Genomic DNA, 17,924 nt, shown 5'->3' with positions numbered 1-17,924 from the left:
TTTAAAAAAAATAATAATAAAATAAATAAATTTTGCATATTTGTAGTGGACACCCTTTTGTATTATTATAATTTTTAACATTTATTTATTATTATTTTTTTTTTCGGTTATTAATATACTGGCATAGATTAATAATCAAATAGGCTGCGGAACACTTTTTTGGTGGGCTTTTACATAGAGAAGTATGCATACAGGTAATGACATATACGAAAAAGTTACAATGTATTGATTTAATATGCCATTTGTATTGGATTTAGCCTGGAGTACATGAGTTGAAGGAAAGGGGGAAGCGAAGTGATATCATAACTAAATTCACTTCCTTGTTTAAATTTTTTTTGATAATTATCAGTATTTTTAAATATTATTATTAAAATAAATGACCATGGATTTGTGGTTGAAAAAAGGAACTTTAAAACAAAAAGCAAGTACTTCTAGTATTGCAAATGTGGTCGATGAAAACAAACACAATATTGTCACACTTCAAAATGAGGATGAACAATTGCAGCCTTTTGTTGCCCAAAAAATCAGAAGTGAAAAAACAGGAACCAACTAATAAAAGACCAAAACAAAAGTATGATGACAGTTATTTGAATTTCAGCTTTACACGTGTTGGAAATAAAGATGCTACTGAGGCACTGTGCATTGTACGAAATAAAATATTACAAACAGTTCTTTGGCTCCCGCTAAACTTGTTTCGTAGGTGTTCCGTAAATATATAAGTGTTCTGTCAATATATTGTGAGATCAAAAGTGTTCTGTCAATATACTGGGAGATGAAGTGTTCTGTGACTAAAAAAGTTTGGAAAATATTGTCTTAAGGACTGGTTAACCCAGTTCAACATGCGGGAAGTAACTTCATGTATGGGTTTAAATGATCAATAATCAGAGATTAAGTATGGCCACCTTACATTTACGGAGTCACAATGCAGTTTCATCTGTAAACTTAGAGAAATTAATAATTTTCAGCAACGTCATGTTGTATGTCCAACAAATGATAAGAGCATGGTATGCAAATTCAGAAGTTCTAGGGCAACTGGATGATGCCGAATTTGTGTGTAGTTGTAGTTTTTGATTAAATTCCCAAGTGAAGGTGAATTCCACTAATCTTTCTATCAATTTTATACAATAAACTTTTGTTACGATATGCCTGCTGTTGTTGTTTATTTGGTTTTTAGGAGCATTAGCGACTAAGGCCATATTGCTACGGGATATGCGGTGGTCATTCACTGACCTTTCCGCATCCTCCGTATTTGGTGTCAATATGCCTGCATATAGTACTTCGGGGCCCTCACTTTTAATGCTCTTTTTGGACACGTGATCAATTCCACGAAATGCCATGAAATTTTATGAAATTTATACTGCAATTCAGATGGCAGTACAAAACTATGCCCACTTATTATGATGTGGTTACAAAGGAACTGGATGCAAAAAATAATTTTGATATCGTATATTTGGATTTCAGGAAAGCTTTTGACACTGTTGCGCATGGAAGACTATTGTACAAATTGGAGCAGAATGGTATTAAGGGTAAGTTGCTACAATGGATAAAAGGATGGTTAAGTGGGAGAAGACAGAGAGTGGCAATCAATGGGTGCTGCTCTTCGTGGACTAATGTTATCAGTGGTGTCCCACAGGGTTCGGTGTTAGGTCCACTGTTGTTTTGTATATTTATCAATGATATTGATGAAGGTATATCAGGCTTAATGTCGAAGTTTGCAGATGATACAAAGGTTGGGAGGGTTGTTAATGACAGTAATGGCAGTGTGCTACTGCAACAGGAACTAGATAATTTGAGCAGATGGGCTAAGAAGGGGCAACTGAAGTTTAACCTTGACAAATGCAAAGTACAGTCTATCCTCGTATAGCACGATAGTTGTGTTCCTAGAAACCCTCGTGCAATGCAAAATCGTGCAATATAAACGACAGGCCCTATGGGAAAAGTGGGGTTAGGTGCCGACCACCCAAGATTGAACACACATTTGGAACCAAAACATTACCAAACACAATAAATAATCGGGTAATTTTAATCGATTAAAATACGTAATAAAAAATAATATAATATTTTTATTATAATATAATAAATAATAAAAATATTTATTTTTTTATTATTTATTATATTATAATAAAGTATTTTTAGTATTTTTTAATACTAAAAAAGTATTTTTTACGAATAAAATACGTATTTTATTCGTAAAACATTATATTAAATAAAATAGTCGTAATAAAATACTTATGTATTTTATAATACGTAAGTATAAATTATAATACGTAAGTCGTAATAAAATGGTTATGTATTTTATTACGACTATTACGTAATAAAATATTGCTAATGCTTTTGCTTCTATCGTAAGCAAACTTGTTTTTTGTTTGATTTTCTATCCAAACAGATAGAAAATCGAAAAACAGATAGCAAAGACAGCCGTTCCATCTCTTCCAATTCCTTGTGTCTTAATCTAATGGATTTTAATTACACTTTGAGTTGTTCCCGCTATGAAAGTTGTTTTTATTTTCTCCGCATTCTTTGTAATTCTTGGTGTTGCCTCATTTAGGTCTGTAGCACGTGCAATATCACATGGTCTTTCATTTCTCTCAAAGCATTTCACAATTTCATATTTTTTCTCTATCGACAGAGGCGGACTGGCCATAAGCCTTACTGGGGAAACCCCGGTGGGGCGGAGGCCGGTGTGATTTTGGCCATAAACCGTAGTATGAGGGCACTATAAATTTTCCCGGGTAAGAATTTTTGACCCAGTCCGCCTCTGTTTATCGATATTGCTTTTCTTTTTCTCTCTGAATCTGCAGTGTCTTCGCCAGGACGCTTCCTTTTCACACCTTTTAAGTATATTACTCATTTTTAAAGCACAATTACAAAACGAGGAGGCACCCTTAATACACATAAACAAAGCTGCGCGCGTGTAGCAACTGAATAAACAACACCGTAAAGGCCGAGATACATTATTAACACCTCACATTTTACTAAAGCACATTTCTGGGGGTTACTACTATAAAACAATAAAAACAATTTCCAGTTGCGTTTCTGCTAGTGGAATCTGTTATAAACTGGTCGTAAACTCGATCTAATTGCAATTGCAAATTATCGATAGCTGGAATTGTGTGGGTTTTTATGTTATTATGGTGAAATGTTTTTCCCCTTCACTGATATAAAACGCATAAATACATTTTCAGAATCTTCTTCATTCCTATCGTGTTGCGTTCAGTTGGGGTGATTCCGCGTTCGACTGCCATTTCTTGTAAACACAAAGGCGTGCATAAGCGAATTCGGTTCGTGGTATATAAGATATCGTTCCCCTATTTATAAATCGTGTATGATCGAATTCGTGTAATGTAAACACGTGTTATACGAGGACCGACCGTACTGCATATGGGTAGAAGTAACCCCAGAGAAACATACCAACTGTGTGGTACTACAGTTAAGGTGGTAGAAAATGAAAAATACCCGGGAGTAATTGTACAGTCAGATGTGAAGTTTTCTGAGCAATGCAGACAGGCTGCCAGGGCAGGTCATGCGGTTTTGTCAATGATATATAGGAATTTTGCTAGCAGGGAGAAGGAGGTGATTGTCCCTCTGTATAAGGCAATGGTCAGGCCACGCCTTGAGTACTGCGTACAGGTCTGGAGGCCTCATTTTAGGAAGGATGTAGATTTACTTGAGTGTGTACAGAGAAGGGCAACAAGATTGGTGAGGGGAATGAAGGGATCCTCTTACCAAGAGAGGCTTAAGTTCTGTAAATTGCAGTGGTTGGAGACTAGGCACCTGCGTGGTGATCTGATTGAGGTGTATAAGGCCTTGAATGGGTTGAGCACGCTGAATTCTGATGGGATCCTTCCACTTGTTCAGATTACGAACCTAAGGGGGCATAAATTCAAATTAAGAAAAGACAGATGTAGAATAGATGTGCGGAAATTTGCCTTTAGCCAGCGGGTGGTTAATTGCCGGAACAAACTTCCATCTGTCGTTGTGGAAGTTGATAGGTTGAATAAATTTAAGGAGGAACTGGACAGGCATTTGGAGGGAATGGTGTGATTTTTTTTTTTGGTTGATGCTGCATAAGCTCATAACGCTTGCTTTCTTGCATCACATGCCACTACTACTACTCGTGATTGGTAAGTTTTCTAAGCAAAGATGTTTTAAAGCAGTTAACCAACTTCCCTGTGATTATGAGGCCAATAGAAGTGCTTGACTTACGGTCAAAATTTCAGACTTGGTTATCAAAATTGGACAGAAGAATGGCTTCAGAAAAAAGGAACATTTTGATGATTCTAGACTGTTGTACAGCACATTCTGCCGAGACACTTAAGTTGACAAATATAAGGCTGTTGTTTTTAGCCCCCCAATACCAGTTTAATGCAACCACTGGATCAAGGCATTATTTATAACCTCAAGAGAACATATAGAGCCCGCCTGATAAGGTACTTGATCAGCAACATAGGAGGGAACAATTTGCAGCCAAATTGGAATGTCTTCGATGCTATCTGTAATCTTGTTATTGATTGGAAAAGTATTACATCAAGTATTAAAATCAACTGCTTCAGAAAGAGCTTTGGAGAGAACATCATCGAAAAAGATGGTCCAGCAGACAAATGTGATAACAACAGTGAGCAATGGAGGAATTTGAAGGAGCATATGAATTTTGTTGGGAAATTTGATGAGTTTGTGAAGGTGGATGAAGAAGTTGCTAGAACTGCAATGCCAACACTAGAAGAGCTGCCGGGTACCAAACAAAACGATGCTGTTTTTGTTACCAGCTGTTTTTAGATGGCAGTGTGCGCGCGCGCACACTGTCATCTAAAAAAGATGCCCAAAATGCATTGAACATAACAGAGAATGTCTTGGCTTGCAGTAACGTTGATAAAGAAACAACTACTGCATTTGATAACGTCTGTTGTAGTTAAAAATTCATGTAGTACAAAAACTGTGCAAAAAACATGGGATTCTTTCTTTAAATTAGATTAATTTATTAAAAAGTTAATGGTTTGTATGTCTCCTTTTATAATTATTTTTACTGTGATACTAAAATATTGTATACAGCAATACCCCGAAGTTACACGATAGGTGGGTCCGACGAAAATCGCTTAAGTCGAATTCGCGTAAGTCGGGGTACAACTTTGCATATAAATACATATAAATTTTGTTTAATTGGGACCAAGGACTAAGAAAAACACTAGTTAAAAATAAAAATATTTAATAAAATTGCAGTTATTTATACAGTTGGTTATACAATTGTAGTTGGATTCACTATGTGAATCCAACAGCTCATTGACATCATCACCATTGACTTCCAAATCTGATTGCCTGGCAAGATTAACAACTTCTATCGTATGAGCGACATAATCAGTTTCTGGCGTAGTGTTCGTCTCGTTTTTGAAAAAAAATCGACAAAGTTTCTTCGAGACACCATTCAATGTTTTTTTTTTTGTGAATTTCTACCCAAGATTCTTCAATGATTCTTACAGCATCTAAAACATTGAATTGTTTCCAAAAGTCTTTAACAGATCTCATTATTTTGTCTCATAGCTTCACTCAGACATGCAAACGAACGCCTCGTGTAGTAGGCCTTGAATGTTTTGATGACTCCCTGGTCCATCGGTTGAAGCAAGCTGGTTGTGTTTGGAGGCAAAAACACAACTTTCACACGTTGGTCGAAATTAATTAGGGTGGCAGGAGGGTGACCGGGTGTACTGTTAATCAATTTAAATGGAATCTGTTTAGACTTGCAATAACGTTCGACCGGGTATGAAGTGGTGACCAAACCAGTCCTCAAAAACAGAAGCTGTCACACAAGCTTTATGATTTGACTTTCAAATCGCTGGTAAACTAATTTTAGATATATTTTTTAAAACTCTTGGGTTTCTGGAGCAATAAATTAAGAGAGGTTTTAACTTGCAGTCACCAGCTGCATTCCTGCCGACCATCATTGTCAATCAATTTTTGGAAACCTTAAAGCCTGGAAAGTTTTTTTATTCGTGAAAACTATGTAATTTCTGACAAAAGTTGAGCACAAATTCGAATGCACACATATAAATATGACAGTTGGAATGCAAATTCTTGTATATGTGTGCTGCTCATACGGCAGCAAAGTTGAATTTTGTTCATCTTTCGCTCTCACTCTCTGCCGTCGTACCGTATATCGACAACATATGAAAAACGACCTTGAAGATAGTGGGCGGCAGTGTTGCCAAACGAAAAAATCAAGAACCGTGTAACTCCGAGTTTGCGTAAGTCAGGGTATTACTGTATATCGAAATATATACTGTACAATATTTTCATTTCCGTTTATATTGCTTTTCTCTTAGTTTATCATACAAATAAAATCTTTAACAAAACATGTTATTCCTATTAATGTATTGTTAGACAAGACTTTTGTTTTTATTTTACTTTATTTTTGATATTATTATTATTTTTTATTATTTTGGTCCTTGAGGTTGCCACAGACATTCTCTCAGATATGCCAGACAGGCTGTACTTGTTCCCTGGGAGTGTAAAACGCTGATGGAACTGATATTCGGGTGACACTCAAGTCAAGTGGACCCAATTTTGGCGAAGTCCGGACGGTCTGTGACAGCCAAATCCTCTGCTTCCACCTTCACGATGGTGGGACTGTTAGTAATCCTGTGTATAACCTCCATGCACAAGTACATGGTGAGTGATCACCCAGGTGTGAACCAACGTAAGCAGAGGTCGAGGTGTGGCGCCCACACCACATGGAGGAATGCCACCCCTCTATGTTACAAGGCAGTACTAGGTGGCAGATGACTCTCATCAACCGGTGCAATACCACCACCTTGCTTATTGGAGGCTTGAAGTGGTGGAACCCATGTTTAGTCCCTAGAGCTGTTCCGGTCAACCCTTCCCTATCGCTTCCATCATGCAGTATGATTGATGACTGTTGAGGTTATGATGAACATCGTGGCGAGATCCAATATTTCTTACATTTCGAGGGTACAGCTCTAAAACGGTGTTCGCAGGCTGGCCGCTAGTTAGCACACCGGACAGAACCTATTGGTAACTCTCTAGGAGGCTTCCGGATCAGTTAGTGTATAATCTTGCTACCTCTACTCTGCCAGATAGTGACTGGAGGGAGTCCGAGTAGTGTGTATGTGGGGAGCATTGTCGAGGCCACGTTATGTCAAGGATCTGGGTATATTCTTACCATGTTTACGCCATATCCAAAAATTTCATTACTTCATACAACATGTCCCACCCACTTTTTTTTACTATTGAATACACCATGAATTGTCAAACTAACAGAGCAAGCTTATCTGCAAAAAAGATCTAAACCTCCCAAGCACTTCCTAATTCATTTCACAAATATACATGGTCTCTTAATAATTAGCCAGCTGCAGTTGAGGTTTAGGATGCACTTTATGCTTCTTTGAAAAATGAACTGTGTGCCCTTCTGTTTGGAGAGTCTATATCCATTATAGACTTCATCCATAAAGAAATTTTATTTATTGAAATCTGAAGTTCTCTCAGTGGAGCTCATTTCTAAAAGTGGTAAGAAATACTAAGTTCTGCACAGAGACACAACTCAACTAAATTTGGACAATCAACATAGTGTTTCCAGATGTGAATGAGTCAGTTATCAGCTACCAAAGAGAACAGGAACTTGCTGCTGAAGATGTGGTATGAAAATAGAGACAAGTAATTTATAGATGGAGGGAACACTGCTCAATTTATCTCGGTTGTCTGTGAATAGTGTTCAGCATTATAGGATGTGTTAATCTTGTATTCTGATGCTAGAAATCTGGGAGAGCTGTAAATCTTTATTAATTGTTAATTGTTTAGATAGTAATATCAGAAGTGTCATCAACAAAACGAGCACCAATAAAATGAGTAAATTCGACTGATGGTTAGGTCAAGTAATGCTGATATAATAGGGCTTACGGAAACGTGGTGCCACCTGGAGATAGGGGGTGATGAGTTTCAGTACAGTATGTACAATGTTAGGAAGGATAGGACAGATAGAAAGGGTAGTGGGGTCACGCTTCTTATAAAAAGCAGCCTGAGCATAACGAAAGCCTTCCTGGATTCAAGTGCTTCGTATGCTAGTATAGAATCTGTATGGTGTGAGATAGCTGGAAGCAAAGGTATAATGAGGATGGGAGTAATTTACAGGCCGGGTGATTGTGAAGATTATGATGAGAACCTCTATGTGCAAATGGAATGAGCAAGTAATCGTGAATGTCTTATATGGGCGATTTTAATTTGCCTCTAATTGATTGGAGCAAATGGGAAGGAAACAGGATGGGGGGGCAAATTTGTTAAATCAACTAGATGATTGTTATTTGCATCAACATGTTAGGGAAAAGAATATTCTACACCTCATCATCACCCATGAACCAGATGACATAATAGGTCTGGCAGTACAGGAACCAGAAGTAGGAAGTGATCATGGAATTCTATGGTGGACAATGAAGAGAGAGGTAGTAGTAGTTAAAGGCAAAGGAAGGGTTATAATTTCAGGAAAGGAAATTGCGACGGTTTAAGGTGCTACATGGCCTCTATTAACTGGATAGATATCTCACAGAGAGCAAATACAATTGAATTATGGTATACCTTTAAAATATTAATCACAGAAGCCTTGTATGCATATATACCTTTAAAAAAAATACTACACGAGGAAGATTCTAAGTTGGATGAATAATGAAGCTGATAGGTTACTTGAGCAGAAAAGACAGCATGGAAAAGTTACAGAGCAATAAAAATTACTGAAGCTTATAACAGCTACAAATTGATCTATAATAGTGCCACAGAAAAGGTTAGGATGGCAAGGGCATATTATGAGAAATTGCTGGCAAAGAGAGGTAAGAGTGGGGATAAGGAATTCTTCACATATATAAATGCAAAGAGAAAGACAAACCAGATACAATGCACAGTGTAATGGACCCTTATGTAATGGACATGGGGTGGTATTAGATGAACTCAACAGTTATTTTGCATTGATATTTACAGAAGAAAAACTCTTATTTCAATGAAAAATTCTGGGAGTGAAGTTGAAAAATATGTAATTAATGATATTGAAATTTTGCATGATTATTTAATGAAAAAACTTTTGAGCCCACATGCGAATAAGGCCCCTTGGGCTGATGGCATATGCCCTATAATTTTAAGGGAGGTGGCAAGTGAGTGCATTGAACCATTGAGGCTAATTAGGAGAGCATCACTAGACGCAGGAGAGATTCTGCAGTATTGGAAGAGTGCCAACGTATCTCTAAATAAGGGCGGTTCTAAGAGTGGAGTGGGGAACTACCGACCTGTCAGTCTAACTTCAGTGGTAGGGAAAATCATGGAGTCAATGATCAAGGGTGGAATTCAGGATCATTTAGATAGCAATGTAATTCTGAAGGATATGCATCATGGTTTTGTAAAGGAAAAATCATGTTAACAAATCTGGTTAGCTATTTTGATGGTGTCACTCACAAACTGGATTTAGGAAACAATTTCGACGTTGTTTATTTAGATTTCAGCAAAGCATTTGACTCAGTCCTACATGAACAGTTACTTTATTAGCTGGAAGAAGTTGGAATCATAGGGAAAATCCTTAGTTGCAGAGCAGGATGGCTTCAGGGCAGGTGGCAGAGGGTTGTGATAAATGGTTATTCCTCAGATTGGGTTAATGTAAGTCGGGTTTCTCAAGGATCAGTCCTAGGACCACTGTTGTTTTTGATTTTCATAAATGACATCGATGAAGGGATAGAGGGCATGATGTCTAAATTTGCAGATGATGTAAAGATTGGTGGAGTAGTTAATGATCACCACCAAGCAGGGCTTCTTCAGAGTGACCTAGATAGACTTCAGGGATGGTCAGAAAAGTTGGCAGCTAAGCTTTAATCCAACTAAGTGTAAGGTCTTACACCTGGGGAACAGCAACCCTAAAATAACTTGTACACTTTGTGGAGTTAAAGTTTAAGGACTTGGGAGTTACGATATGGTCAGACATGAAGTTCACCGTGCATTGTAGACAGGTTGCAAGGAAGGCCCGTGGTGTCCTATCGATGATTTATCGAACATTTGCTAGTAGAGATAAGGATGTCATAATCCAATTGTATAAGACTACTGTTAGACCACACTTGGAATACCGTGATCAAGTATGGAGACTGCACCTAAAGAAAGACATTGATCTTCTTGAAAGGTCCAAAGACAGGTAATCCACCTGGTAAGATCAGCAAAAGGGCATCCATACGAGGAAAGACTTTGAATATGTGGGTTGCACCGCTTGCAAAATTAGGCACCTTAGGTGTTTAAGGCTCTGAGAGGCATAAATAAAATGAATGAGAGCAAAATTTTCATGGTTATAAAGAATTCTAGAACTAGGAACCATAAATTCAAGTTACAAGTGAAGATGTTTAGACTGGATTGCAGGAAGTTTTATTTTAGCCAGCTAGTTATAAATTAGTTACCTACATGGGTAGTAGAGGCTGACGTTCGGGGAAATTCAAAGGTCAGCTGGATAGTTACCTATCAGAGGAGGGGAAACTCATAGGTTGAGTATTTCCTTTTCATTTATTTATTTTATTTTTTTTTTATTAATATTATTTATTTTTTAATTTTTTTATTTTTTATTTTGGCTGGAGTAGCATAAGCCTTAGGCTTCCTTGCACAATGCGGCCATTACAAATACTATCTGTGCCCTGTATATGACTGGCAAACCCAATTATGGCAATGGATACGGGAACTTAACTGAAACCAGTGCTGCCTATACCTTCCTACAGTTCTTGCAACAAGGCCATGGAAAGTGATTTGCTGTTTTAACCACCCAGCATTGAATAAATAATCCAATAATCCATCTCTGCTAGGCTATGTGAAGTCTTTGAACAAGCACCAAAAGGTACTGCAATCTCTGCTACTGTCTTGAAAAGTTAACTGTGTGTGCAATTATACTTGAACATTACTCATGTAAATTTTCAAATAGATCTGTCTGTTCCTTTTGGTGAGTCAATTTCAGTGATGACTGGAGCACATATCTACAAGTGCATTATATCTGAAGTTCTACATTATTCCCCCACCACTTTTTTTTCCCATGTTTCAAATATCAAACATAGTTCTGATGATTTCAAAAGAAACAGGAAGCCATATTTATGGCTAATGTTATGAAGTACACTCAAGTTTCCTTTTTCCCCATGTAAAAAAATAATGCTTACACTTAATAAGACTAGCTTAATTATACAAGATGCAATAGCAGGTTTACCTTAAGTGGTTACTTTAAGGTAAACCCGTGTAATTAAAGCTATACACAAATTAATATGAACAAACTATTAATTTAATTATGTGCTTTATATTATTAATTAGTCTTTAAAGAAAATGTGCACAAATGAAACTAAATAATCACACTTCAAATTAAAATGCACACTAATATTACTATTAACTATGATATTGCCAAAGTGATGAATTCAGTGAATGGTACAAGATGAACTGTAACCAATATGTATCGCAAGAATTTGTTTTTCTGTGAATATTCTAGGTCTCAATATAGTGTTAATATTAAAATAATGCAAGAAAAGTTACCTTAAATAATGATAATACTCACTTTGCAAACAGCACATATAAACTTGGGGCCAAAAACATCCTCTTTTATACATACTGTGTGATACACACGATGACAAGTACTGCAAAGTAACATTTCTCCTCCCCGATGACATTCAAAACAATACCAATCATGACCATCTTTTTTCTGAAAAATAAAAATTTGAAAGATATGATTATCGTGTCAAATAGTGCTGCAAACAATAACAGAGTAAAGTAAACTTGCAATTAAACTATTTAAACAATGAGTCTGGTATGACCAAAGACAACTTGCCACACAAATATTTACCATTTACACTTTAAATAAAAAATGTAAAATTTATATAAACTTTTGACATTAATTTGTGTTTTAAACACATCCCATAACATTCATCAGATTTTCTCCATTGTTTTCTCTGTATAACAATATTACATTTTGGTATTATTCATTCTTAAAAGGGGATTACAAAAATTCTTATGTGCATATTTGAATAAAAGTACAAAAAGAAAATTTTAAAGAGAAAAATCTGCATAATTAATTTATTTTCTTCAATCAATAAAAAAAAAAAAAAAAAAACTAATGAAGGAAGAATGTCAAATTCAGATACCCAGAAATGAAGATGGTTAAATTCCCTTAAATGAAACAAGGTATTTCATTTTTACAACTGAAGTGTCAAAATGAAACAGCTAGTAATTTTGAAAGCAAATACTATTTGGCCCAGAAAGCAAATTTTTACCAACTACTTAAAATGACTGTGATAACAATTTGACTTCTCATCTTCAAAGAAATAAAAACATAAGACACTATTAAAATTTCTACTTAAAACAGATAAAATACTCAGAAATGTATATACTCACGTATATACAGAACAGCACTGTGAAACAGCCCACATCATCTTTTATTTCAACAAATGAAACTAATGAAAAAGAAGTATTGACATTTGCAATAAAAAAAAAAAAATAAATAATACACTTGATTAACAATAATTAACAGGATAGGTATTTATATTAATTTTTCAATGGCACCCATATAACTCAGTAAACAAAAAAAGAAAATTTCTTTCCTTTAACCCATCAGCAAACAATGAATTCTATAATTTAACTAATTCACTGAGAGCAGGGTAGACATCCCCATCTTCTAAACAATTACAAGGGCCTAAAAATATAATTAAAATCTTGCCATTTAATTAAATGTAATCCCTCTGATATACAGAAGTTAGAACAAAAATCTCAAGCCTAAATTTGTTAAAAATCTAATGTAAAAAATGAAAAACTTTATTCTGCACCCTAGAATGTCTAATTTTTTACAATAGGTGGCATTTCAGTTGCACAAGTGCAAAGATTTGTATATACCTATGTAGATAGGAATAATTTTATAAAATCGCTTTTCTACAATGTTGCTTTTTTTTTTTTTTTGAAAAAAAAAAAAAATATAAAATTTTGCTTTTTTGGTGAAGAAACTGGCTGCAAAGGACGATTGAGGTATACAACAAAAAGTCTCTGATGAAAAAGTAAGAAACTTAATTTTTCATGTATACAAGATAACAATAGCTACCAGCCAAGTAGAAGCAACCAATGAGGGAAGTAAACACGAGTTTGATTCACTTTAAAAAACTATGTAACATGACATCAATAACATTCAACGAAGAGTAGGAATGATTTCTAGCTATTTTATCTTGGAGTGATTTCTGGGTATTTGCCTCTTCCTTAGCAAATTTTTTAAAAGTGTCAGAATTATAAGTGTTTTAGGTTTTTTTTTTTTTTTTTTTAAAAACTAATAAAAACTAAAAGTGTCAGAATTTTACTGTAAAATAAAAAGATACTACTACTACAATTCTGCAAACTTATAGTATCTAAATATGGTACTATAGTTTTATAGGGTTTAAAAGTGTACAGCCAAAACTATATCTGGCGATGCAATCTCATCTCGAAAGCGGTAGTAACAGAGGTCATGAATGCATATATGTCATTAAGAAAATACAGCACAATGAGGATGCCAAGACATAAGTATTGAGATGGTCAGTCTCCCGTAACAAAAACTGATGGCATAGGAAAGTTGCAGAGTGATAAAAGTATTGAAGCCTATAACAATGACAAGTTGATCTGTAATAGCAATATAGAAAAGGTTAGTTGGCACTGGTTATGTTATTCTTGATTTTCCCCCATGACTATAAGAAATCACTAAGAAGGCAAAGCTTTTGTGTAAAGTACCTATTGTCTTAATCACGTCTTACTGTTCATCTACATGAAAAACCTCAACTCAATAGTTGACGGGTTTCATTAAATATCATATTTGGCTTTTAGAAAAATTTGTTGGGCCAGCCCAAATTTCATTAACACTTGAACTGTAAAAAGCAATTATTTTTTTTTGTCTGAGTGCATGTAATAGGTTGGCTCCCAGTGGTGCATTTCTTTAAACTTTATATTTGTTTTTTTTTTTTTTAAATATGAGCATTATTAGAGGCATATGATGCAAGCTTATACAGCATCAGCCAAAGGAAAAAAAAAAAACCTTCCCATTTCACCTATCCATTTATTCCAAACGTTTGTCTAGTTCTGTCTTGAATTTATTTAAGCTGTCAACTTCCACCACGACAGATGGAACTTGGTTGCAGTAATCAACCACCTGCTGCTTAAGGCAGATTTCTGCACACCTATTTTACAATTCTGTTACTTTAGAATTAGTTGAGGCATATGATGCAAGAAAGCAAGCTTATAGAGCATCAGAACAAAAAAAAAAAAAAAAAAAAACTTCCCATTGCACCCATACAGTCACTCGTAGTGACGTCTAGTTCAGCCTAAAATTTATTTAAGCTATCAACTTCCACAACAACAGATGGAAGTCTGTTCCAAGCAATCAACTACTCGCTGGCTAAAGACAAACTTCTGCACATCTATTCTACAACTGTCTTTCCTTAATTTGAATCTATGCTCCCTCAGGTTCTTAATCTCAGCAAGTGGAAGTATCCCATCAGCATTGAACCTGCTCAAATCATTCAAGGCCTTGTACACCTCAATCAGATCACCTTGCAGGTGCATAGTCTTTAGATGCTGCAACTGACAGAATTTAAGCCTCTCCTGGTAAGAGAACCCCATTCGTTCCTCTCATCAATCTTGATGCCCTTCTCTGTACTTGTTCTAGAAACTCTACATTATTCCTAAAATGAGGCCTCCAGAACTGTATGCAGTACTCAAGATATGGCTTGACCATTGCCCTATACAAGGGTATAATCACCTACTTGTCTCTGCTATCAAAATTTCTATATATATATCATTGACAAAATTCCAAGACCTGCTCTGGTAACCAGTCTGCACTGCTCAGAGAACTTCATATCTGACTGCACAATTACCCCCGTCTTTTTCATTCTCCACCACTCTGAGTGTAGTACCACACAGTTGGTACGTTTCTCTTCGGTTACTGCTACCCATATGCAGTAATTTCCATTTCTCAATATTAAACTTTAGTTGCCACTTCTCATCACATCTACCTAACTTTTCCAGATCCTGTTGCAGTAGCATACTGTCATTAACAGCCTTGCCAACCTTTGTATCATCTACAAACTTGGACATTAAGCCTGATATACCTTCATAGATATCATTAATAAATACACAAAATAACAATGGGCCCAGCATTGAACCCTGGGGGACTCTACTAATAATATTAGTCCACGTAGAGCAGTGTCCATTTATTACCATTCTCTGCCGTCTCCCACTCAACCATCCCTTCATCCATTGCAGCAACTTGCTCTTAATGCCATACTGCCCAATTTGTACAGCAGTCTATGTGCAACAGTATCAAAAGCTTTCCTGAAATCCAAGTATATGATATCACAATTATTTTTTGCATCCAGTTCCTATGTGACCACATCATAGTATCCAATCAAATTGGTCAGACAAGATCTACCTTAAACAAACCCATGCTGTGTCTTAACTATTACTGTAGTTTTATCTAGGTGATTTTGCATCACTTCTTTAACCAGTGACTCCATTATTTTCCCGGGAACAGAAGTTAAACTAACAGGTCTGTAATTACTCATGTCACCCTTTGATCCACATTTGTGAATTTGGGGCATAATTATGGCTAAAGGTTTGCTTACTTCCCTCGCTGCCTCTTTCAAATATAACTGGATAGATTCCATCTGTCCCAGGTGCCTTTTTTATGTTTAACTTCAACAATTTCTCCTCCACTTTGCTCTCCTTTATTACAAAATCATTTAGTCCCCTGTTAAAGTTTAGTAAACTTCTGTCCTCCCCTTCCTTACAGAATTCCTCATGTGTTAATGTAGACGCAACATACTCATTCAGTTTTTCAGCTATCTGAGCAGGATCATCAACAGTTCGAACCACCAACATCAAGTGGACCAATCTGATTCATCCCCTTCCTTCTAGAGTTTATATATCAGTAAAGAAGTCTTTGTTGGTTTTCTTTGCATCCTTTGCCAAGGATTTCTCATAATTAGCCTTTGCTTGCCTAACTTCCTTTGTGACTTGATTACAGACTAGCTTATATCTGCTGTAGGCTTCTGTGTCACCTGCTAATATATATGCATCCCATGCATTTTTCTTTTCTGCCACGAGCCTCATTAGTTCATCTGACATTGATTCAGGCCTACCATTTAGAATTCACTGTTTTTAACATCATCAGTTGAAGCCACTGTATAGAATTTAAAAACTGTCTGAGACCCTGTAGTCACATCTTTAAGTAAATCCCACTCTAGTACACTGTGATCATTGCCACCTAGTGGCTCCTTTATCTGCAGATTCTTAATACATGAAGAATCAACTACTGACAATCAAATCAAATCAGGAGTATTACCCCCTCTGGTTGCCCCTCAAACATGTTGCTATAGAAAACAATCCTCCAATAAATCCACAAAAATCTTGCTAGCATGTGAGTGGCCAATCCACAAGTTCCAGTCAATATATGGAAAGTTAAAATCCCCCATTACAAGGCAATCTGATTTACTGGCCCATTCTATTTCTCTGTACAGTTAATTGTTGTACTCATCAAAGTCATTAGGCCTATAACACACTCCTATTCTCATTTTCCCTTTTCCAGTGTTTGTCACACCAAACTGACTCAACATTGCACTGTCCGCCCATGTCAACTGGATGCACTTCGTTAGATTTTGTGTTTCTTACCTAACAGCATAATCCACCACTTTTCCTACCCTATCTATCCTTTCTTATATCTGTGTGACACCATGTCTCTGATATAGCAACAATATCAGCCGTTGATGCCTTGATCAGCACTTCAAATTCATCAAATTTATTTACTATATTTATTTACTTTATTTACTAGCATTGGTGTACATGCACCTGTTCTTACTCTTAGTTACTCTAGCACAGCCCATGTATTTATTTGTTCCACGATGACTCCCAGCAGCTCTTGAAGTTCAAACTTGCTCTCTAGGCAATAGCCACTGTTAATCTTTTAGTCTGCAAATCAACCAGAGCTAGCAGTTTTCTGAGCCACCTAACACTGTCTCATTAGCATCAAATATTCTTGCACCCTTTCCTGTAGAAGCAGTCTCTTCTGTTAGCAAGCACAGACCACGCTAAAAAAAAATTCTACCCCACGAGCCTTGCACAATCTCTCCAGTGCTGAATTGATTGACAAGGCTCTCAACATATACCACCTGCCCCTATCGTGTCTTGGAAAAATTGCAGACACTTTCAAATTCAACCCTAGCTCGTGACTTTTTTTTTTTCCAACATTGACCTGTACTTGTTAAGTAAATCTGCAGATCTCTTACTCTTAAGTTCTGTCTTTCCTCAATTTGAATTTCTGTCTCGTCAGGCGATTAATCTGGGCAAGAGGAAGAATTCCATCCGCATTCAGCTTGCTCAAACCATTCACGGCCTTATATACCTCAATCAGATCACCTAGCAGGTGCCTAGTCTACAGACACCGCAATTTACAGAAGTTAAGCCTTTCTTGGTAAGAGGACCCCTCTGATTCCCTCACCAATCTTTTTGCTCTTCTCTGTCTGCAGTGCCAAGAAAACTTCATATCTGACTGGACAATTACCCACAAGTCTTTTTCATTCTCCACTACCCTGAGTATAGTACCACACAGTTGGTACATTTCTCTGGGGTTACTGCTACCCATATGCAGTCTGTCTTCTCCCACTCAACCCTTCCTTTATCCATAGCAGCAATTTGCCCTTAATGCTTCAATTTGAACAACAGCATTCCATGTGCAACTGAATCAAAAGCTTTCCTAAAATCCAAGTATATGATATCAAAATTATTTTTTTCATTCAGTTCCTTTGTGACCACATCATAATATCCAATCAAATTAGTCAGAGAAGACTTACCGTTAACAAACCCATGCTGTGTCTGAGCTATAACTGCAGTCTGTCTCGTCTAGATGATCCTGTAGTGCTTCTTTAGCCAGT

General features: G+C 36.4%; 1 protein-coding gene across 1 annotated transcript in view; it reads right to left on the bottom strand.

Annotated features, from left to right (window-relative positions):
* The window catches only part of LOC150079462 (zinc finger MYND domain-containing protein 11), a 305,480-nt gene that overhangs the window by 257,192 nt on the left and 30,364 nt on the right, over positions 1 to 17,924 (bottom strand). Inside the window, exon 2 of the mRNA XM_090382587.1 lies at positions 11,549 to 11,692. Within this exon, the coding sequence (XP_090238713.1) occupies positions 11,549 to 11,692 (144 nt within the window). The remainder of the gene's footprint in view (positions 1 to 11,548; positions 11,693 to 17,924) is intronic.

Source organism: Mastigoproctus giganteus, chromosome 10, assembly GCF_048544385.1.
Source record: "Mastigoproctus giganteus isolate SK-2022 chromosome 10, ASM4854438v1, whole genome shotgun sequence".
Lineage (NCBI taxonomy): Eukaryota > Metazoa > Arthropoda > Arachnida > Uropygi > Thelyphonidae > Mastigoproctus > Mastigoproctus giganteus.
Note: the sequence above shows the minus strand (reverse complement) of the source record. Positions and strands in the feature narration are given on the sequence as shown.